General features: G+C 44.6%; 1 protein-coding gene across 1 annotated transcript in view; it reads right to left on the bottom strand.

Moving 5' to 3' along the window:
- Positions 1-25037, bottom strand: part of FCHSD2 (FCH and double SH3 domains 2) — a 220112-nt gene that overhangs the window by 105922 nt on the left and 89153 nt on the right. Inside the window, exons 4-8 of the mRNA XM_048494752.1 lie at positions 18259-18335; positions 15418-15562; positions 8505-8638; positions 3840-3894; positions 2123-2251 (exon numbers count right to left, since the gene is read on the bottom strand). Of these exons, the coding sequence (XP_048350709.1) occupies positions 2123-2251; positions 3840-3894; positions 8505-8638; positions 15418-15562; positions 18259-18335 (540 nt within the window). The remainder of the gene's footprint in view (positions 1-2122; positions 2252-3839; positions 3895-8504; positions 8639-15417; positions 15563-18258; positions 18336-25037) is intronic.

Here is a 25037-nt window from a genome sequence, read left to right as displayed (position 1 = left end):
GTAAATAATTTAAAGAGGTATGGAGGCGCTCCTGTCAAAGTGGCAGTAAATTGATTTTGGGATCGTCTTCCCAGATTGCATTAATAATTCACCCGACAATTTTGAAAAGTACACCCTGCGGCTGGAGGACTTCGCAGGCCGGGCGTTTCAACCTGGAGACCAAGACGTAGTGGAGCCGTTCATGGGTGCTCCCCAAGACACGAGAAAATGTACGGGAACTGCGCGCTAAGCTGGTCCTCTCCTCAGACCTTAGTTAAAGGCGATTAGACAGATTTGTGGAGTAGAGGTCTATGAGTGGCTACTAGCTATAGTGACTGAAGGGAACCCTTGCGTTCAGAGAAGTAGTAGTAGTAGTAGTAGTAGTAGTAGTAGTAGTAGAAGTAGTAGTAGAAGAAGAAGAGGAGGAGGAGGAGGAGGAGGAGTTTGGATTTACATCCCTCTTTTTCTCCTGTAAGGAGACTCAAGGGGGCTTACAATCTCCTTTCCCTTCCCCCCCACCCCGCGCAACAAACACCCTGTGAGGTGGGTGGGGCTGAGAGAGCTCTGAAGAACTATGACTAGCCCAAGGTCACCCAGCTGGCATGTGTTGGAATGCACAAGCTAACCTGGTTCCCCAGATAAGCCTCCACAGCTCAGGCGGCAGAGCGGGGAATCAAATCCGGCTCTCCAGATTAGAGTACACCTGCTCTTATGGTAGGGCGGTGGGGACAGCCAAAGTAAGGAGTAGCAATAGGGATGCCAGTCCAAAGCTCCATCAGTTAGGCAAAGCCAGTGACACAGTTCTCCGGATCTTGGCCGTAAATTATTGTCTAAGATTTTAAGTGTATCCTCCGTGTTCAACTGAGTATCACATTCCACACAGGCTCAATTCAGCCATCTGATCAAAGAACGACCTGCATTAACAATACTTTGGATAACTCCACGCATGGTCTGAGCTCTCAGCGGAAAAAGTGCATGTTCATATTAATAGCAAGCCACGTGTAAATGTGACTAAACGCCCCGCCACTCGTGGGGAGCAATGAGAAATCAAACCCAGTGTACCAGATTAGAGTCTGCCGCTCTTAACCACTACGCCACGCTGGCTCAGAGCATCCACTAAATGTCTGCTGTGGGAGACAGACCCAGCCACTAAATGGCCACTACAACTTACTAAATACTACAGCGCTACTACAGGCAAGAAATTAGCCAAATTGGCTGATTATAAATATAAACAACTGCATACAGTAACAAACCATTTGCAAAAGTGATGAAACACCCCAAGTAACACGAAGCAGACATCTCCGAAAGCAACTTACCATGAAGGAAAACTGAAGCTTAACCCAAAACATACAGGCAATATGTACAAGCTCTTAAAATACTAAGAGCATGGACACATGGTACATGGTTACACACAGAATCCTAGAGTTGGAAGAGACCCCAAGGGGCCATCCAGTCCAACCCCCTGCCATGCAGGAATTCACAATCAGAGCACTCCTGACAGATGGCCATCCAGCCTCTCTTGAAAAACCTCCAAAGGAGACTCCACCACACTCCGAGGTAGTGCATGATGTTTAGGTGGAATCCCTTCTCCTTCCCCTTGAACCCATGACTCCTGGTCCTAGTCTCTGGAGCAGCAGAAAACAAGCTTGCTCCCTCACCAACATGGCATCCCTTCAAATATTAAAACAATGGTTGTTGTCTGAATGTCTTCACATGCAGAGACTGAACTCAAGTGAAACAATCAAACTTTGTAATCTATATATATAAAAAGCTAACTGTGTATTTGTTACTGATGGCCTAACGCCGAAACGGCTGGACCGATTCCTCCTAAATTTGGCCAGGTTTTCGCGCCTTCACCAGGCTCCCAGGTCACACCTGAGCCCGGTAAAACGCACGTTCCCCAAAACTGCGTGGACCAATGAGGGCCCGCCGGACCGGGGGCGTGGCTTGCCCGCCTTCGGCACGCACCCTGCCACCCTTCCTAACCCCCCCCACGGGGAGCCACAGCGAAGCGTGGCCAGGTCAGCTAGTATTATCTATTATTTTAAACTGTACTTTCCAGCATATGAAGCATAAGAAGATCAGTAAGCTTGTGGTCCGTGTGAGTGCGTGTGAAGGTCGTTCAAAAAGAGCCCAATGTTACCTTCATAATGTTCACTAAGTCAGTCTGATAGTAGCGATCCTGGTGCGCGTTGGCAGCTGCTAAGGTGAGGAGGTAGTCGTTCCTCGCGTGCGTAGCTTTAGAGTTACACTCTGACCGTCGGGCTTTTAACTAGGTGCGGAGACGAAAATTAGACAGTCAGGAAAAAATGAGTGGCAATAAAGATGCGACATTGTGAAGCAGAAGTTTGAGAAGGCGACGTTCATTCCCCTGGATACACACTGCCCCCCCGCCCCCCCCATAATTCTTTGGGTCTTCAATGTCATCAGGACCCCTTACCTCCCCTCCTCCTTTTTTTTTAGGAGGGTTAAGTTTAAGTTTTAGTTTAAGTAAGGCTTTTGTGAGATGCCTTTTTTGGAAACAATTACTGTTTTACGTGTATTTATGGAAATTGTATTTATGTTGTTTTTATATATACTGTTTTATGCTGTACACCGCCCAGAGCCCTTCGGGGATGCGGCGGTATATTAAATTAAATTAAATTAAATTATTATTATTATTATTATTATTATTATTATTATTATTATTATTATTATACACATAACAACACAGCACAAGTGTCTGGAATTCATCTCTGAATATCGAGTCCTTCCCAAGGACCTAGGATATTAGAGGTATTTGCGTAGAATATGTGCAGTTCCTAGAAGTGCTGCTTTCTGCAGCATGTGGACTGATGTTCTGTCCAAGTTTAGGCTTTCCAGATGTTTTTCAAGATTTCTTGGAATTCCTCCTAGAGCACCGACTACCAGTGGGATTTCATTGTTGTTCTTTTTTTTTTGCCAACTAATCGTTCAACTTCAATTTGGAGGTTCTAGTATTTTGTGATCTTTTCCAGCTCTTTGTCCTCTACCCTGCTGTCAACTGGCACAGCAACAGCTATGATCCAAACATGTTTTTTCTCTATCACTGTTATGTCTGGGGTGTTGTGTGCCAGGTGTCTGTCTGTCTGTATTCTAAAGTCCCAGAGTATTTTTGCTTCTTCATTTTCTGTGGTCTTCTCTGGCTTGTGCTCGTACCAGGTCTTGCTACAGGGCAGGCCGTACTTTTTGCAAAGGTTCCAGTGCACCATTGCTGCTAGCCTATTGTGACGTTCGAGATTTTTAAAAAATTATTATTATTATTATTATTATTATTATTATTATTATTATTATTATTATTATTATTATTATTAACAACAACAACAACAACAACAATAACAACAACAAAACAACAACAACACTAATAACACTAATAACACTAATACTAATACTACTAATACTACTAATACTACTAATAATGATACTACTACTACTACTACTACTACTACTACTACTACTACTACTACTAATAATAATAATAATAATAATAATAATAATAATAATAATAATAATAATAATAATAATAATTTCCCGGCCCTGCTTTTAATGAAACGGTAGGCCACACGAAACTGATAATTCTTAAGACAAGTAAATTACTATTTAGGTGTGATGACAGATTTTAATATTTATAGCTAATAATTAATTTATAATATGTATTTATATATTAATAATGGCATGGCAGGCCGTTCCCCCACATGCCTGCTATACACAGACACACTCCTAAACTGAAGCAGCTGGATCTCGCTGGCCTGTTCCCCCAACAATGGCAACTTCCTCTGACTCACGGCATCTTTTCACAGACATGGGAAAAAATCAGCCCCACTGGAGGAAAAGATACTCACCTTTACACTTGCTTTCTGTAAGCTTATCCTCGACTGAAAGAGGCTAAGTTTAGACCTGCAACAGAAAGCAACAGAGCAGGTCAGAAAGCGACTCAGACATTACAGGAACAGAGCATTTATTGGAAGGAGCTCATTTCTCAAAATGGAGTGGCGAAATGACAGAAGCTCAGCATCAGGACCCGACCCCCCCCCCCAGCCCTGCCAATTAAGTCCACAACAGTTACTAGTCCACAAAATTGTTTATTGGTTCCTATATTTTCTCACCAAAAAGATGACAGATTTATGAATTAATTCACCATTTCCTGGACCTTCTTTGTTCCAGAATGCTCCGCTTAGTGCTTTACTCAGTTCTGTCCCCAAGGCACCAGGACCTAGGGGGGGAGGGGGGCAGCCAGACGCTATCCACATTTTTAAATGGGTTCTATTTTTATGTAATTGATATTTAAATTATGTTTTAATGTATGTTTTAACCTTGCTGTGAACCGCCCTGAGCCCTCAAGGGGAGGGCGGTATATAATAATAATAATAATAATAATAATAATAATAATAATAATAATAATAATAATAATAATAATAATAATAATAATAATAAACCCCTGACTGGCAGCTTTGTCGCTACGGGGCTTAACTGCTTCAGATGTTGATAGCTGTGCCGGCGGCGCACCACCAAAGCAGGTTCAACCATGCCAGAGGGTCTTTAATTGAGGAGAAGGACTAAGTGCACCCAACCCATTAAAATATGGTGAAACAAACTCAAAAGAAGTCTATACTGGCTCGGCCGTCACCAGGATATTGCTGATCATGGGCGGTGCTGGTGAACCTGGGCATCCCGCCGACAAGTAGCTACAGGACCCAGGACCCATTGCTGAGCAAATCAGGGCATACCTTTTAAGGGCAACTGAAGCAAACAACTACAAAAGCAGCAGAAATTCTCACGTCAGAGAATCGAACTGTCATGAACTGCTACCATAACCGAACCCCAAAAGCTGGCTACCAAAACGGATGTACCGCTGTGAAACTTAATATCCAGATTCAACTGTAACTGAACTGGAGACTTGCTGACCAGAGGCGATTCATGTCCAGGAACAAGGTGTTCAGTGAAGTCGGTAACTTGAAGAAATAATGAAAATCATGAAACAGTAGAACAGGCAACTGTGAGAAAAAAATGGAGTTTCAACAATATCTGAGTCCAACAAACATTTTGAGCTGTAGCTGTGCAGTTTTATGAAAACCTGTGGCCATTTTTTCAAGACACTCCGGAACATTGACCACAAGGCAACAAGAACTTAAAGAGAAAATTTTGACCTATGCTGCATCAAAGGAAGAAAGACAAAGACTGCCAACATTGAAAACAACAGTACCAAGAAAACATCTGGCACCCCCTAATGGAAGATGTAATGCTGCACTCGCGAACTATCCAGATAACATCAATGGAAGAAACTAATCAGCTTTGCAGATACAGTACAGCAGTACAAAATTAATAAGAATTGGGGATACAAAACTGAAGCCCGCAAGAAAAATGACTGGAAAAAACCAAAAATGGAAAAATCAGGTTGGAGTTAAAAAAATCAAGAGCCTACGATCAGATGCAAGCAATTTGAAAACATGAAGGAACAAACTGAAAATGTCAAAATAAAAGAATAAATCTGATTAAAAAAATAGTGCTGAACACACTGAAGAAGCACTTGAAATTGTGAAACAACAAACACAAAGCAACAGCCAGAAAAATTGAACGGCCAAGGAAGCCAGATCATCCAGTACAAACAAAATCAACTTTTCCAATCTGATCAAAGGCAGTTCTACCAGAGTCTGAATCAGCAGGCAGCTGTGCAGAATGAAAACCACAGAAAAACAGCTACAAATACATTTCTCCTGGAAAGATTTGTAAGATACGCCAGTTACTCGAAAATTTCGTTAAACGCATCGACGAAACCGGAAACAACAAATGATTCGTAAAGAAAGTGAAGAAAGTCAAAATTGGACATCACCTGCGCTATCTGCCGTGCTGATTTTTAGTTCAAATATCTGACCAGCTCTGCACTCAAAATGGCTAAACAATTCTAATATCGAAATGCGTAAACTGAAAACATCAGTGAATGGATAGTAATTGGGAAAAACATTTTACGTTATGAAAGATTCAGCAAAAAGGGACAATAATTTCAGGAAACTACAGGCCAATAACGTATTTGCTCTACAATAACCAAACTGCTGACAAATATAATTAAGCGATCAAATCCAAGATTACTTGAGGTAAAACAAATATCCTTGCCAGTAGAACAAAAAGGTAATAAAAAGAAGAAGTAGGGCACCAAAGATCAGATTCTGATTGATAAATTATTGCTCGAGAAATCGTAAAAGTGCCGCGGAAAACAAATCTGTATACAACGCGGATTGATTACAAAAAAGCATTCACTCACTGCCACAGTTGATCACTAAATGCTCCGGATGTCATTGGGGTTTGTGAAAATATTAGCAAGTTTACTCAAAATGCAAATGAAACACTGGAAAACTGAGTTGTTCGTGAGCAACCAAAGCCACGGAACTGTCAACATCAAGAGAGGAATTTTCCAGGGTGACTCACTGTCACCATTGTTGTTCATCATTGCAATGATCCCACTGTCAACAATTCTACAAAACAAACCTGGCTATCAAACTGCAAGAAATTCACCAAAATTTCCTAATTTGATGTACATGGATGATCTAAAGCTTTATGGAAAATCAGAAACTGAAATTCAGTCACTGCCCACCACAGTCAGAATCTTCAGCCATGAAGACATTAGTATGGAGTCGGGTTTTGACAAATGCGCCTACAGTGGCACTGGAAGAAAGGAAAATTACTGACAGTAAGGGCATAGAGATGCCATGGAAAAAAACCCATAAAGTCCAACTGGTCCGAACTATAACACTTGGGTAATGCTTCACAGTTGACAACATTGCCAAGCACATGTGAAAACGTGTCGCAGAATATGTCCAAAGGGTCAGGAAAATTTTGAAGAGCAAATTAAACAGCGGAATACGATTGCTTATCAAACACCTGGGCCATACCCGCCAGCCATCAGATACATTGCTGGAATTGTGAACTGGACGCTAGCAGAGCTGGATGATCTGACAGAAAACAAGAAAACTGATGATAACCATCTACTATTACACCCGCCAGAAAGTGGGATGTTGACAGATTCTTACTCTACCCAGAAAATCAGGAGGTAGGAGGGCTTCTGCGAAACAAACGGTGGAAGAAGAGAAACATGCACTGGCAGATTATGTGAAAACAGTGAAGAACCAACATTAAAGTCAACAGCAGAAAACTGCTCAAAGTGCAAAGACAAAGAGTGAATATCAGAAAAATACACCGCAAAGCAGAAGAGAAAACTGGCAAAGAAGGCTCTCCATGACAAAGTTCCTAGAAAATTGAGGACAAATTACGCGAAAAACCTGGTTGTGGCTCACAAATGGAACTTTGAAAAGGAGACTGGTTTTAATTTCGCAAGCCCAAGAAATGGAAGCACCAACAAACGCCATCAAAAGTTTCTCAGAATTGAAAAGTCAACTACAGATCCCAAGTGCAGACTTGCAAGGAAGCAGACGAACAATAGATCACATACTTAGCTGCTGCAAGAAGATCGCGCAGACCTAATTACAAGCAGAGGCATAATATTGTTGCTCAGATGACTCACTGGAACTTGTGCCACAACTACCATCTGCCTGTGACAAAGAACTTGTGGAACGCCAGTCCTGAAAGTCACTGAAAATGAAATACCGAAAACTACTCTGGGACTTCCTTCAATTCCAGACTGACAAAGTTTTGGAACACAATAATTCTGACTCAATGCATTGTGGAAAAAAAAAAGAAAGTGTGGATAGTTGATGCTGCAATTCCTGGTGACAGAAGGATTGATGAGAAGCAACTGGAAAAACTTACACGACACGAGGATTTGCTGATTGAACTACAAAGACTCTGGCACAAACCAGTAAAGGTGGTCCCAGTGGTGATCGGCACTGGGCAGTGTCAAAGATCTGAACGCACTTTTAAAAACAATTGGCTTGACAAAATCACCATATGTCAGCTGCAAAAGGCCACCCTACTAGGCTCTGCACGCATTATTCGTCGATACATCACACAGTCCTAGATGCTTGGGAAGTGTCCGACGTGTGATGTAATACAAAATCCGGCATATTGATCTTGTTTGCTGTGTATAACTGTTTTGTATCAATAATAATAATAATAATAATAATAATAATAATAATAATAATAATAATAATAATAATAATAATAATAATAATAATAATAATAATAGCAGAGCATTCTGGAACAAAGATGGTCCAGCGTGTGGATGAATTCACAAATGGATGGATGAATTCACAAATCTCCTATAATCTTTTGGTGATGACATGTGTGTGTGTGTGTGTGTGTGTGTGTGTGTGTGTGTGTGTGTGTGTGTGTGTGTGTGTGTGTGAGCTGACAGCACTTTGTGCCCTACGGTATAAGCTTCAGCAGCCATTTTGAGGCACACTCCGCCTCCCGACTCTGACCTTTTGTGGCCACGCCCACCACACTGTGTCAGAACTCCAAAGGAGCCCTGCAGGCTCGAAAAGGTTGGGAACCCCTGTATTAAAGGCAGGTAACAACAATTTGCAAGCAGGAATTGCAGACTCGCCACAACGTACTTGGCCTCGATATCCGCCTTTTCGCGGACGGCGTGAGCCATCTGCTCGGTCTCAAAGTACTTCTTCTTGCCCTTGGCCAAGTCTTTAATCGTCTCTTGCAATTCAGCCTGGATCCTCGTCAGCTGGTCGACACACTGCACAAAAACACACGCGAGTCAGTTAGCAGAGATACGGGCATCAAAGTGCGGCTTCAGATACCATCTATACCCCTAACACGAGAGACTCTTCATTCTGCTTGTTCTAATACCAGGCATTCTTACACAAGGATTGGGAGGCCAATTCAGAACTCTGGCGTAGTGGCTAAGAGCAGTGGCTAAGAACAGGTGCACTCTGATCTGGAGGAACTGGGTTTGATTCCCAGCTCTGCTGCTTGAGTTGCGGTGGCTTATCTGGGGAATTCAGATTAGCCTGTGCACTCCCACACATGCCAGCTGGGTGACCTTGGGCTAGTCACAGTTCTTCGGAGCTCTCTCAGCCCCACCCACCTCACAGGGTGTTTGTTGTGAGGGGGGAAGGGCAAGGAGATTGTAAGCCCCTTTGAATCTCCTACAGGAGAGAAAGGGGGATATAAATCCAAACTCTTCTTCTTCTTCTTCTTGCTGATGTCTTTGGCCTCCAGATGCCACCTGAGCCCAAATGCTTGGCTGAAAAAGTTCCCCTGCTGAATATTCAAGAACGGACCAATGGTCTGACTCTGGATAAGGGAAGGGCCCCAGCTCAAAGGAAGAGCATCTGCTTCACGCACAGAAGGCCCCAGGTTCAATCCCCGGCATCTCCACTTGAAAGGACCTGGCAGCAGGTGATGTGAAAGAGTGCCACCTGAGACTCTGGAGAGCCCTAAGAATGGGGCGTGACTCAGTAGTAATGCATCCGCTTGGCCTGCAGAAGGTCCCAGGTTCGATCTCCGGCATCTCCACTTATCAGATGAGGTAATGCGCTAGTCTTTCACACGAGGTCCTGGCGAGCTGATGCCAGTCTCAGGCAATACTGAGCATGATGGGCCATTGTTCTTAGGGAGCTGGGGATGTTTAGTTTGTTGACGAGAAGCAAAAGCATAAGCATTTTATTGTCACTGTGCACGCACAACGAAATTTACAGCAGCATTCCTTGATGCACACAATTTCAGACGCATACCCCATCCTCACTGCCCCCTTCCTCCACCCATCCCTACACAGCCCCAAACACATCAACACGAAGCCACGGAGTTCAGCATAACCACAGTTCTAGAGTAGAAGCTGTCTCTAAGCCTCTTTGTCCTAGTTTTGATAGACCTGTATCGTCTGCCGGGGGGTAACAGTTCAAAAAGAGAGTGTGCTGGATGAGACAGGTCTCTCAGAATATTTTGGGCTTTCTTCAGTCTTCGGGAATTATAGAGTTCTTCCAAGGAGAGGAGAGGGCAGCCAATAATCCTCTGGGCAGTAGTGATCACCCTTTGGAGCGCCTTCCTATCTGCCACTGTGCAACTAAAGAACCATACACAGATGCAGGAGGTTAAGACACTATAGCACAGCGATAAAAGAGAAGGTTAAGAGGTGACATGATAGCCGTGTTCAGATATTTGAAGGGACGTCATGGTGGTTAGGGAGCAAGCTTGTTTTCTGCTGCTCCAGAGACTAGGACCAGGGTAACGGGTTCAAGGTGAAGGAAAAGAGATTCCACCCAAACATCAGGAAGGGCTGTTCAACAGTGGAATTCACTGCTTGGGAGAGTGGTGGAGTCTCCTTCTTTGGAGGTTTTTAAAGAGAGGCTGGATGGCCCAGTGTCAGGAGTGCTTTGATTGCGTGTTCCTGCATTGCAGGGGGGTTGGTCTTGATGGCCCTTGGGGTCTCTTCCAACTCTATGATTCCATTATTCATTCAAGAACGCCAGTTCAGTTGGCTTGTAGATTGGGAACCATGCTAAGGAACCAACCTCCTTTTTTAACCAGATGTATGGAATTATACCGCTTCTAAAGTCGCCGTGAATAAACTGATCTAACATACTGCATTTCACCCACTACATGATTTCTGCTTTAAAAAAGCAACAGGCTATTTCCCTTCCTTCGCTCTGCTGTGTGTATTTAGCGCACAAGGTTGTCTCTGTACTGATTTTCTGGCCGGCTGCCTGGGATGTGGCTGACAACATCTCAATTTTCCACTACACCCTTAGGGCAAATGTAGTCCCCTGCGCAAGCATCTAATTATTACTGAATGACCCGTTGAGTGACATCACCTCACAGCATTGACTAGGCAGACTTTGTGAATGGGGTGGTTTGCCACTGCCTTCCCCGGTCGTCTGCACTTTACCCCCAGCAAGCCGGGGACTAATTTAACCCGTCTTGGAAGGATGGAAGGCTGAGACAACCTTGATTTGGCGATCGGAAACCCACTTCTATTGAAGGGACTATGTTCACTTGGCAGACTATGTCTACGGGGCGGTTTGGCATCGCCTTCCCCAGACATCTACACTTTCCCCTCAGAAAGCTGTGTATTCATTCTACCAGCCTCAGAAGAGCACGAGGCTGTCCATTGGGAGCCAGCTACCTGAAACCTGCTTCTGTTGGGATTGAACTCAGATTGTGAGAAGAGCTTTGCCTACAGTACTGCAAATTACCACTCTGCGCCACAGGACTCTTGAACCCTTAAACCTGTTAATAATGAAAACCTGCTCTAGCCTAATTCAGAAAGGTTCCAAGCCACTGCCAAAGAAGGCAACTTTTCATGGGTGGCTGCTACTCTGTAGGACACGTATGACTTCATTTATAAAATTTGATCTCTTATTTTGTTGGCAATCCCATCAGTTAGGGAAGATGTACAATATATACCAGTAATGTAAACTCGAATAATAAAATTCAACTCCACTATTGGCAATGGAGGAGGAGGAGGAGTTTGGAGATATATATCTATGTTTGGATTCTATGTTTGGATTCTCTATCAATACTGTACAGAAAAAGCTAACTGAGGACTTTAAGGAGATGAAAAATAACTGTGTAGGCCAAAAGGTACAACACCTTGAGGAAGTCAGTGAGAAATATCAAGATCAGACTGCTATGCTGGAATATAGACAGCGGGAAGATTTCCTAAGCTTTAGATCAACACCTGAGAGTGAGGGCCAAAATATCAAGCAACTTTTCATTACAGAGTTAGCTCAATTAATAGGAATAAAAGAGGAAATAGTGGAAGGAAAGACTGATAAGGCCTTCAAAAGAAATAGAATCAAATCTGAATTTTGCTAAACAAAATTTTTTTGAATGGACCAGTAAACCAGGGAGATCGTTAGACACAAAACTAAGAAAACTCAAAGAGAACAGATTTATTACAAAGATACATTGAAGAAGAAGAGAAGAAGAGTTGGATTTATATCCCATCTTTCTCTCCTGTAAGGAGACTCAAAAGGGCTTTCCCTTTTCCCCCCTCACAACAAACATCCTGTGAGGTAGGTGGGGCTGAGAGAGTTCCAAAGAACTGTGACTAGCCCAAGATCACCCAGCTGGCATGTGTTGGACTGCCCAAGCGAATCTGGTTCACCAGATAACCCTCCACAGCTCAAGTGGCAGAGCGGGGAATCAAACCTGGTTCTCCAGATTAGAGTGCACCTGCTCTTAACCACTATACCACGCTGAAAAGTTAACTCAGTCCCTGATGAGAAAACAATTAGGAATGCTTTTTAAATATTATTCAACATTATTTTAAAGTAATATGTTGAGAAAAAAGTATACTGAAAAGTACTTAGCTAAGCAAAATGCACCACAACTTTCCGAAGAACAAAGAGAGATAAAGAATGGCCCAATTTCAACTATGGAACTAGTAGAGGCCATGAAGCAAGTAATGTTGAATAAATCACTGGGGCCTGATGGGTTACCAGCGTCACGCTACAACTTTCGCAGAGGTATTAATGGAACCTCTTCTGGCAATGATGAATGGGATTTTACAAAAAAGGGCAAATTCTAGATTCTTAGAGAGAAGCTAATATAACTTTGATCCCCGAAGAGGACCAAGACTTAACAGATGTTAAGAATACCAGACCAATTTCACTTTTAAACAATCATTGCAAATTGTTTGCAGCAACCTTGGCAAGCTGGCTAAAAAGTTTTTTTTAAAAGAACTTTCATACATGAAGATCGAAGTGGCTTCTTGCCAAATAGACAACCGAGAGACGATGTCAGAAGAATACTGAATGTGGTGGAGGACTATGAGAAGCACAACGATAAACCAGTAGCCGTGTTTTTTTCTGGATGCAGAAAAAGGCATTTGATAACGCCTTTTGCGGTTTATGCTTAGCGTATTATTTATTTATTTTATTTATTGTTTAAACTTTTATACCGCCCCATCCCCGAAGGGCTCTGGGCGGTGTACAGCATAAAATAATTAATATAAATAGATGACTAAAACCTTTAAAACAGCGATAACAACAGTAATAACAGTAGTAGAGACGTCCAGCCAACCCCATTTTTAAAAATTCTCCCCGGAGGAGGAGGACGAGTCCCAGGATGACAGGCTCAGATGTAAGGAGTCAACTAGGGCACCATTTCAGCGGCTGGTCCCTCCAAAGGCCCGGCAGAACAACTCCGTCTTACAGGCCCTGCGGAACTCACTGAGGTCCCGCAGGGCCCTAATAGCCGGAGGGAGAGTGTTCCACCAGGCCGGGGCCAGAGCCGTAAAAGCCCTGGCCCGTGTGGAGGCCAGCCGCATCATTGAGGGGTCAGGGACTACTAATAAATTGGCCTCCACAGAATGGAGAGGCCGTGCAGGGACATATGGGGTGATGCGGTCTCGAAGATACGAGGGTCCCAGGTCGCGTAAAGCCTTAAAGGTCAACACCAGCACCTTGAAGAAAAATGAGTTTCGGAAGTGATTTTGTGAAAGGTACAGAGGCAATCTACACCAAACACTATGCTAAAATGGGGTGTTGTGGAGTGCGGAGGGTGGGGTCGTAACTCCTCCCGGGCTTTTGGAGGGGCTGGCCGCGGTTCTATTGCCCCCCACTGAAACCGGAACTAAGCTGCCTTTTCCATCCTGGTAGGGCCCTGATTCCATCCTGGGCCCTGCCTCTCCTCCCTTCTCCTTTGGCCTTTAGACCGGGCGCCTGTGTGTGTGTTTTTACACAACCTTTGTTGTTTAATCTGTATTTATTGTTTTAATTGCTGCTGAATTTTAATGAGTTAGATTTTATGTTATATTGATTTACTGTTCTGGAAACAGTCATGTTGTGAGCCGCCTCGAGCCCTTCGGGGATGAGGTGGCCTATAAATTTAATTAATTAAAATGGCCATGTTCTTAGTAGCATTTTCTCCTGATGTTTCGCCTGCACCTGTGGCTGGCATCTTCAGAGGATCTGAAGTATACGAAAATAACTGGAATATGCTAAGTATGCTAAAATAATTGGAAACTGGAAATGTCGGAAAGAACATGACATAACAAAAGGAACTAAACAAGGATGCCCTCTTTAGCCATTACTTTTTATACTGACTTTGGAGATTCTTAACAGAAACATAAGAAGTGATGATCAAATAAGGGGTTTGAAAGTTGGCAAGCGGCACTATAAACTGAAAGCTTTTGCGGATGATGGAGTGATGACATTGGAAGAGCTGGTGCAAAATGTGGAATATGTTGTGATGCAAAATAAAAGAATTTGGGGATCTGGTGGGTTTAAGCTTCATTAAACTAAAACTAAAAAACTGACTGAAAATATGGATCAAACGTCACAGTTTAGATTATCTCGACTATCTGGATATATGGTAATAAAAAAATTAAATACTTGGTTGACAAGCACGGACTGTATGTTATTCCAAAATAATTATGCTAGAGTGTGGAATGACGTGAAGAAAGACTTGGTGAGATGGAACGGACTGAATTTATCTTTGACGGGTGGAATTTCGGTGATAAAAATGAACGTACAGTGGAATCTCGGTTTTCATTGCCTTCGGTTTTCATCGATTTTTTCATTGAAAATTTTGTCTCGGTTTTCATCGATTTGCCTCGGTTTTCATTGATTCGCAGTAAGGTGCAGGGGTTTGTGGAGAAAAATCACCCAGACAAAGCTGTTGCAGGCCGTGTCTGCAACTTGTTTAATGACAACATCTTGCCCCATTTCAGACAAGTCTTAAAGAGGCGTCAGAAACAGACCTCTTTGGACAGCTTTCTGGTGCGACATTGGTCCACTGGCTCTGAAGCTGGTCTTAGTGTTATTGTTTGTTACCGTTTTCAGCATTAAACACTATGTTTATTCACCAAAAAATGTGTTTTTGGTATGTTTTTTGGAGTGCCTAGAACGGATTAATTGGATTTGCATTGATTCCTATGGAAAAGTTTGCCTCCGTTTTCATCGGTTTCGGTTTTCATTGATTCTTTTCGGACGAATTACCAACGAAAACCGAGGTTCCATTGTACTACCAAGAATGTTATTTTTGTTCCAAACTATGCCACAATTCATTCTGTAACGTGCTTTAAGCAATGTCAAAATGATATAAGTAATTTCATTTGACAAGGTAAGAAAACAATAATTAAATATAAAAATAGGCAGCAGGGGCAGTTAACAGGCGGGGCTTCTTGATGGGCCACCAGGCCTCGGTGTTTGAGGGGGATGCCCGGGAGGGGCTCAAAGGAGGTGGAGCAGGGCCCAGATGGATGGGCCAGGTGGCCGGTCAGGCCTCTGAGGGAAGGATTAGGGACCGGCCCAGAGGCCCTGGTTGGGTGGGAAAGGCCCGGGGGGCGGAGCAACCCCTTTAAAGATGGCTGGGAGAAGCACGGCTGGGGAGGAAGTCTGGTGAGGAATACTCCGATATGTGCTGGGGAATTTCCTGCCTGGGACAGAGAGGGCTGAGCCACATACTCCTGAAACCAAGAACTCCAACCCACAGCTGGAACTCCAGCAGGCAGAGGGAGGCCAACCGCCGAGGAAGAGCGCCTCACGATAATTCTCCTCCAGACAATACCTTTTTCAGCTGCTGTTCTTTGAAACACTTCACAGCTCTGGCAGGTTCAGAAATCAGGTTCCTGTAGTTTTCGCAGACATTGAGCCTCGACTGGGCCACCTGCATCGTGCCTTCGAGGAACGACTTCCACACGGGGTACATGCTCCTGAAAGGCAGAGGGAAATGTCAGAAGGCCTCCAGATGTGCAGGGAAGGGCAAGGAAGAGCAGGAGAATGGAAGACGGGAAAAAGAGTTTTATTGCCGCTGATAATTGACATCAGGCGGCCAGTTCACCATGGGCAGCCACCCCACCACGACCCCCAAACATTTTTTGCGCCAGGTAATTTCTAAATCATCATCACATTACAGAAAATGCCCCAACTCACAAATCTGAACACAGCAATGGTGAAACACACAGGTTCTTTGATAGAGACTGGGGAGATAAAAGGTACGAAAGGCTGAGAATCAATGAATGGCAGTACCTGGAAGGGATTAACCCAGTTCAGGAAGTTACATTATTAGTCGCAATTGCTATATGGAACCTTCACATTCAAAGGCAGGATGCCTCTCGGGGAGGCGAGGGCGTGGAGACGGAAAAGTGGACCCAATTAGTAACCCCCTCTCGGCACACACAAGTAATTAGTAACCCACTCTCGGGAACTGGTGGATCCCACCTGCTGGATCCCACCTCTGGGTGGGGCCCATTGGGGCTGTGGCCCAGCAAGGCTTCTGAGTGACTGCTGGAGATTTCTTTGGGCGTGCAGGTTTTTTAAAATGTCCCCTTGGCAAAGGTTTGCCAGCACAGCACAAGGATCTTCGCTGCGTGACTGAATGTGAGATGCGGCAGCCAGATCGTGGCTGGTTCCGCCTCCTACAGCGGCCATTCTATGTCAGAATTCCAAAGGTGTCCACAGATTCAAAAAGGATTGGGGGGGGGGGGCGACCCCTGGTTTTTTAGCATCCAGCATTTTACGGTGACTTCTGAAAATAAAGCCAGGATTACAGGAAAATCTCAGGCCCCTTCCGCACATGCAGAACAGTGCACTTTCAATCCACTTCCAATTCATTTTGAAGCTGGATTTTACTGTGCAAAATAGGAAAAAATCCTCTTTCAAACAGTTAACTAAGGCCCCTTCCGCACACGCAGAATAATGCGTTTTCAAACCACTTTCACAACTGTTTGCAAGTGGATTTTGCTATTCCACACAGCTTCAAAGAGCATTGAAAGCAGTTTGAAAGTGCGTTATTCTGCATGTGTGGAAGGAGCCTAAGAGTTAGCAGTTGCTAAACATTTTAAAAAAACAAACAGCTGTGACAGTGGATTGAATGTGCATCGTTCTGCATGTGCGGAAGGAGTCTCAGACTTTCGTGGCTTCTCAGCAGCTGCTGTACCCCCCACTCTTTTTCGCTTCTCTTTAAAGAAACACCAGCTGGTTTCTCCAGAGCCGGATTTTGATAGTGGGGAACAAAAATGAAGCTGATCCTCAGAAACCTTATGCCATGGAAAAACTGTCTCCAGTCTTCGACTTCACTCTTCCGCCATATAAAAAAGGTCTACTATGGGATGTGCTCACAACGCAGGTCCACTGCAGTCCCGTGATATCGGATGAGCTCGTGGCTGGTTGACAGGAGCAAGACTGAGGGCTTACACACTCCTGCTCAGTCGGAGCTGGGGCCTATAGGTGCAGACTCCACCCACCTGATCTACCTGCCGGGAAAGGTGGAAGCAGAAACACTGCTTAAGCCCTAACTGTTTGGAATATGCTGCCACAGGAGGTGGTGATGGCCACTCACCTGGATAGCTTTAAAAGGGGCTTGGACAGATTTATGGAGGAGAAGTCGATCTATGGCTACCAATCTTGATCCTCTTGGATCTGAGATTGCAAATGCCTTAGCATACCAGGTGCTCGGGAGCAGCAGCAGCAGCAGTAGGCCATTGCTTTCACCTCCTGCATGTGAGCTCCCAAAGGCACCTGGTGGGCCACTGCGAGTAGCAGAGAGCTGGACTAGATGGACTCTGGTCTGATCCAGTTGGCTTGTTCTTATGTTCTTATGTTCTAACTGCCTGGTTGTATGTACACATATCCACTTTGAAATTCTATTGTAGCAATATGGGTCCAGAGGAGGGCAACCAAAAATGGTAAAAAGAGCCCCTTGGGATGGGGCGGTATAAAAGTTTAAATAATAAATAAATAAATAAAATAGTCTGGAATCCATGTTCTATGAGGAGAGACTTAGGGAGCTGGGTATGTTTTGTTTGGGGAAGAGAAGGTTATGGGGAGGGGACATGATAGCCATGTTTAGATATTGGAAGGGGTGTCATGTTGGTGAGGGAGCAAGCTTGTTTTCTGCTGCTCCAAACACTAGGACCAGGAGTAATGGGTCCAACGTGAAAGCAAAGAGATTCCACCTAAACATCAGGAGAAACTTCCTAACAGTAAGGGCTGTTCAACAGCGGAATGAACTACCTCGGAGTGTGGTGGAGTCTCCTTCTTTGGAGGTTTTTAAAGAGAGGCTGGATGGCCATCTGACAGGAGTGCTTTGATTGTGTATTCCTGAATGGCAGGGAGTTGGACTTGATGGCCCTTGGGGTCTCTTCCCACTCTATGAGTCTATGAATACTATTTTATTTTTAAAAAATGATTTTAAAAAAACAGTTGAACACATCCGACACAATATATATTAACAGTCTGCCACACTAATCTTTGTCAATCAACCATCAAGTGCCTTAAAACTTTCTGAGCTCCCCTCCTCAGTAAGAATGCTTGGATAAATTACAAGTCTGAAACAAAAAGCACGTGATCCCAGCTGCAGATTATCATCACGAGCAATTTAAAGCATCTGAAACAAGTGAAAAATTACCTGACATCGTTCCGTTCATCTGCTTTTATTCCAGGCCATTCTTTCTTTAAGTACTGACTAGCCAATTTCTGAATGCCCTGTTAAAGAGATAAGCACAGCGTTATTTGCAAGCAACATATAACGTCGGCATACCCGTACTAAGTACCGTACCAACAATACGCTAAAATCTCAATCATGTTCTCAAGAGTAAAGTAGGAATGATATTTAACCCCCCGCCGGTTCACTAAGCAGGATATAAAAAGGTTCCTTTATAAACCCACACAATATGCGGTATTGTTTGCCACTCTAGTTAGATATGCCCCTTCCAGAGCAGTAACACGGGCTAGTTGTATGCTTGGCCCACAGTAATAGTGCCAATATAACCTGAGATGATTATTGATAGGCAATTCCCGGTCCGGTTCCCAGAGGTATTAATCCAACTAATTAATTCAGAATTAAAATGGAGACAGGGAGAATGTTGTGAGCCACTGGGAGGAAAAGCGGGATATAAATGAAATATATATCTATATTTAAAAAATAGCCAGGTGGCAGAACAGCAGCAAAATACCATGAAATTCTCTTTCACACATAAAATCCTCCTGTGGGTTACCACAGTGGTTACCAAACTGGGGTACACCTACCCCCAGGAGTACATGCCGGAGCACTTAGGGGTATGCAAAAAGGTTACATGGGTAACCTTTGCTAATATGGGGGTACAATTTTAGGGAAATGGGTTGTCAAGAGGTACACAAGTGAAAAAAGGCCGGGAACTACTGTGCAATTGTGCACATGAACACACAAAATGACCTTATACTGGATCAGACCCAGTGGTGGGATCCAAACATTTTAGTAACAGGTTCCCATGGGGGTGGGATTCAAACAGTGGCGTAGCGCCAGTGGGGCTGGGCGGGGCACGATGGGGGCATGGCCGGGCATTCTGGGGGCGGGGCATTAATAATTTCTCTGTTACTGTAAAAAACTCTTACTGTTAAAAAAAGTTCCTAATTTCCAGCTGGTATCTTTCTGTCCATAATTTAAACTCATTCTAGCAAGTCCTATCGTCTACTGCCAATAGAAACAACTACTTCTCCTCTAATTGACTGCCTGTCAAATACGTAATACTTTCAAATACTTAATTTTGTTCCTAGAAATCAAAAGAAGGATACTTTCCGCAAACAAGGAACTTTCCCATATTTCTAAAACATGTTTTCAAAACAGCCCAACAGGGAGAATTATCCCGTTTTCTACCTTCGCTAACCAGCCACAAAGGAAACAACAGGACTTGATGATTTTTGGACCTAATGGAATTTCTAACAGAAAAGCAGACCCAGTTAGTAACCCCCTCTTGGCACACACAAATGATTAGTAACCCACTCTCGGGAACTGCTGAGAACCTGCTGGATCCCACCTCTGATCAGACCGCAGGACCCTCAAGATCAGTACCTTCTACTCAGACTGGCAGATGTTGGGGATCAAACCTGGGACTTCCTGTATGCCAAACAGAGGCCCTACCTCTGAGAGACCGCCCCTTCCTAAACACAGATGAATCTCCCTTATATTACGTCAGACTCTTGGTCCATCAAGGTCAGTATTGGCTACTCCGCCTGGAAGCAGCTCTCTGGGGCCTTAGGATGGGGTCCTTCGCATTACCTATTGCCCAGCCCTTTCAGATAGAGAAGCTGGGGATTGAACCTGAGACCTTTTGCATGCAAAGCAGAGGCTCTTCCACCGTGCCACCCCATGAACATGTTAATTGCTTGCTTGTGCATAACCCTAACTGGCATTAGCAACACTGGTATTGTATCACTAATGCTGGAAAGATGGCTGTGCAGATTCTAATGCAGCCAGCATCCATAGTGATCTAATGCCATAGAGGCAGCATGGTGTAGTGGTTAAGAGCACATCGACTCTAATCTAGAGGACCAGGCTTGATTTCCCATTACTCCACATTTGTTTCCCTGCTCCTCCACATGAAGCCTGCTGGCTAATCACATTTGTTTCCCTGCTCCTCCACATGAAGCCTGCTGGCTAATCGCGGTTCTCCCCGAACTCTCTCAGCCCCATCGACCTCACAAGGGGCCTGTGTGTGGGGACTGGAAGGGAAAAGGAGTTTGTAAGCCCCTTTGAGTCTTCTCACAGGAGAGAAAGGGGAGTATAAATCCAAACTTCTCCATTTGGAGGGGTGTTGGCTTCATTCAGAATGATGCTACGCTCAGAGCAAGGACTTCTGAAGGGCATCAGTGGGGTTCTGATTGTGTATAGAGAGCTATTCTCTCCCCGTCTGCAGGAGAATACTCTCCTCTGTATCCCGTCCTTGCAAGAAAAACTGGAACGAGATCAAAGCGGAATTCCTCGCAAGCCTGGCTCCTTTCGAGACACTTGATAAATCATAATCTAGAAGTTTACAGCTTGCATACCAAATGGAACAAAACTCAATTGCTCAACTTCACTTGTTCATTTATCGCAAAAAATGAAAGAAAGGATAAGATGTTTGTTTTTAATAGTTATTCCGACCTGATTTGCTAGTGGCTCACAGAAGCATTGTATTTATGATACCAGGAAAAGAGAAGTTCAGTTTCATGACTGGGAGATGCAATATGGCCCAGTGAACTGACTATAACAGAGCTGTTAAACATGCCGTCTGGGGGCCAGATCTGGCCCTTTCAGGCCCATGAGTCAGTTGAGAGCCAGCGTGGTAGAGTGGTTAAGAGCAGGTGCACTTTAATCTGGAGAACCGGGTTTGATTCTCCGCTCTGCCACTTGAGCTGTGGAGACTCATCTGGTGAACCAGACCGGCTTCTGCACTCCAGCACATGCCATCTGGGTGACCTTGGGCTAGTTACAGTTCTTTGGAGCTCTCTCAGCCCCACCCACATCACAGGGTGTTTGTTGTGCGGGGGGGGGGGGGTGGAATGGAAAGGAGATTGTAAGCCCCTTTGAGTCTCCTTCAGGAGAGAAAGGGGGGAATATAAATCCAAACTGCTGCTCCTGCTGCTGCTCCTCCTCTTCCACCTCCTCCTTCTTTTTCTTCTCCGGCAACCCCCTCTAACAGATCAGGAGCAAAAGGGGGGTGTTGCCTCAGCAAGCTCGAGAGCCTGATAAGCCTCCTCAAGGAAGCCACCCCACCTTGCTTTGGGCTCACCAGTCCAAGCATCCCCCCCCTCCAGTGCCATTCTCTGGTCAGCCAAGGCAACTCCCCCCCCCCCTCCAGCTCAACTAAGTCACACTTACGTCATATCCAGCCCTTGTAACAAATAAAGTTTGTTACCCTTTGATTCAGAGATTTAACCTAGGAGATTCCAGATGATAAATATGATCTGCCACCCCATCAGCCAATTGGCCATGCTGGCAGGGGTTGATGGGAATTGTAGTCCTCGAACATCTGGAGTGCCATAGGTTCGCCACCACTGCCCTAGACTATACAATCTGGACATGTGAGGCCCTATCTTGAGCCCCAGTTTGATATAAACACCGATGAATGACCCAGGTCATCCTTATAGTTGTGAAGAAGGAAAATGATAGATCAGTGATAGCGAACCTTTTCGAGACCGAGTGCCCAAATGGCAACCCAAAACCCACTTAGTTATCGCAAAGTGCCCACACGGCAATTTAACCTGAGTACTGAGGTTTTAGTTTAGCAAAAAATGGTTGGCTCCGAGGCGTGGGTTACTCGGGAGTCAGCTTGGTGGTAGTCGGTGGCTCTGCTTTGAAGCAACCGTGCAACTCTTCGAAGGGGTGAATCACGACCCTAGGAGGGTTTACTCAGAAGCAAGCCCCATTGCCAGCAGCTGAGCTGACTCCCAGGTAAAGGATCACACTTTAGTTCTTTGCATGAAAATCAGTGGGGTTTAACAGCGCTTAACAGGGTTACCGACACTGCTTCCCCAAAACTAGGTCTTAGGTTTAATGCTAATAATTGAGCCCAGTGGCCCTGGCCAGCCTATATATTGGGGGGGGGGGCACTCTGTTTGCACGTGACCACAGAGAGGGCTCTGAGTGCCACCTCTGGCACCCGTGCCATAGGTTCGCCACCACTGCGATAGATAATTTTTTTAAAAACCCAGTCTAGATCACTTGGATCGGAGAGGCAAAGGGATTGTAAGCAGCTGAAATACAGCCAACCTCACGCGCCCCCCCCCCCCCCCCCCCCAATCCAGGCACAAATTCTGCTGTAGACCCATCTAGTTAAAAAGTCTGGCACTCCAAAGGTTTTGGATATTTCACATAGGAAAGCGTCAATGGCCACAAAAGCCGCTGTTTTTCAGTCAAAACGAGTACAGTGGGGTTTGTATTAATATTCAGCGTATAAGATAAGGTTCTTCTTGTTCCGTTCTCGGGGCTGCTGGCCGCTCCGCCTCTCAAAAGATCCCCCAGACAAAGACCGGCGCTGTTTGGCTCCCAACTGGGAAATCTACCAATAGTTTAACCTTTGGCACGGTTGCGTTGCGCATGAAGTCGAGGAGTGTGCTCAATACTTGCTTGTGGGTCACTTGGCACCCGTTTAATTCAAACAGTCGGGATTGTAATATTTAAACGGAGGCAATGTCCCAGGGCTGAAGATATCCTATCTGTCCAATGGCTAGCTGTAGCATAGCTTGAAGGGGTTTCCAGACTGGAGTTATTTCCAGACTGAAGTTATTCAGGAGTGCTTTGATTGTGTGTTCCTGCATGGCAGGGGGTTGGACTTGATGGCCCTTGGGGGTCTCTTCCAATTCTATGAACATTTGCACTAAACAAAGGATAAGGTTCAGATTCAAATCTAGAGACCGCATATGGAAAAACAGTATTTGTAAAGGGCAGTCTTCATACAAGACTCCAAGAGAAAGACACCAACCACATTGGGAATAGCTAAATTCAAGTCTAGTTCCATGGGAATGTCAACTCAATGCAGCTGTGAAAAAGGCAAACTCTATGCTGGGGATCATTAGGAAAGGAATTGAGAATAAAACTGCAAAGATTGTCATGCCGTTATATAAAGCAGTGGTGCGACCGCACTTGGAATACTGTGTTCAGTTCTGGTCGCCACATCTCAAAAAGGATATCGAAGGGATAGAAAAAGTGCAGAGAAGGGCAACGAGGATGATTGAGGGACTGGAGCACCTTCCTTATGAGGAGAGGCTGCAGCGTTTGGGACTCTTTAGTTTGGAGCGGAGACGTCTGAGGCGGGATATGATTGAAGTCTATAAAATTATGCATGGGGTAGAAAATGTTGACAGAGAAATGTTCTCACAATACTAGAACCAGGGGGCATTCATTGAAAATGCTGGGGGGAAGAATTAGGACTAATAAAAGGAAACACTTCTTCACGCAACGTGTGATTGGGGTTTGGAATATGCTGCCACAGGAGGTGGTGATGGCCACTAACCTGGATAGCTTTAAAAGGGGCTTGGGCAGATTTATGGAGGAGAAGTCGATCTCTGGCTACCAATCTTGCTCCTCCTTGATCTGAGATTGCAAATACCTTAACAGTCCAGGTGCTCGGGAGCAGCAGCAGCAGCAGCAGAAGGCCCTTGCTTTCACATCCTACATGTGAGCTCCGAAAGGCACCTGGTGGGCCACTGAGAGTAGCAGCGAGCTGGACTAGATGGACTCTGGTCTGATCCAGCTGGCTTGTTCTTATGTTCTTAATAGCACTTTATATGCTCTATTCCACAGAAAGATGATAGTTCAGTCTGTTGAGGTGCAGCAGTTCAGAAAACTGTATGTCTCCGCATTAGAACGCAGTGCTAAATGATTATGAGAATTATCATTCATTTTTACTTGCTGCCTTTGTCAAAACCATTATTTTGTGCATTATTGGAAATGGTACTTTTGACACAAGAGCATTTATAGGTCACTGAACGACTTTTGAACAGATGGGATGAGCAGGGTTAGTTAGCCACTAGGACCCAGGCGGAGCATTCTACAACAACGAGGGTAGTGGAGGAATACACAACCCTACTCACATCATTCTGCGGAACAGAGTATGGAAATCAACAAAGATTTTTGGAGCATGAATTTTTGACAGTCAACGCTCCCTCTGCCAGACAGGGACTTCCGTTTCTACTTGTATCTGATAAAAGGGAGTTCTCACTCTTGAAAACATATACCCCCCAAGAGGCTCCTGGAATCAAATCTGGATCTTCTTCTGCAGACATGGCTGTCCCCTGAAACTATCAATTTAAGAATGCTGCCAGAATTTAACTTGTGACTTCCTTCCTTCCTTCAAATTAAACAAGGTCCCTTGTTGCCTTTAAATACCACGGTTATCAGCTGCATTTCATTCATTGATTCATTCATTGATTCATTGATTCATTGATTCATTCATTCATTCATTCATTCATTCATTCATTCATTCATTCATTCATTCATTCATTCATTCATTTTATTCAATTTGGTATACCGCCCCATCCCCGAAGGGCTCTGGGCGGTGTACACCCTCAACATAAATACAATAACAAGAGGGCGAGTAAATAGCAACTAATAAATAATACCTAACATTAAGAACTCAGCCCCATAAACTCTAAAATTATTAATTTAATTTAAAACAGCGATTGCTACATAAAATTGGCGTCCCGCAAACCCTTACTTAAAAATTCTCCTAACAAGGGAAGAGGGGGGCACAGTGGGTCCCAAAGATGCAAAGGGACTCTCACAGGAGAACAGAGGGGGGCATAATTCAGCGACTGGTCTCTGCAAAGGCCCAGTGGAACAGCTCAGTCTTACAGGCCCTGCGGAAATCGCCAAGATCCCGCAGGGCCCGGATGGCTGGAGGGAGAGTTTTCCACCAGGCCGGGGCAAGAGCCATAAAGGCCCTGGCC

Source organism: Sphaerodactylus townsendi, linkage group LG04 (assembly GCF_021028975.2).
Source record: "Sphaerodactylus townsendi isolate TG3544 linkage group LG04, MPM_Stown_v2.3, whole genome shotgun sequence".
NCBI classification, from domain to species: Eukaryota; Metazoa; Chordata; class Lepidosauria; order Squamata; family Sphaerodactylidae; genus Sphaerodactylus; species Sphaerodactylus townsendi.
This window is presented reverse-complemented; position numbering and strand designations above follow the sequence as displayed.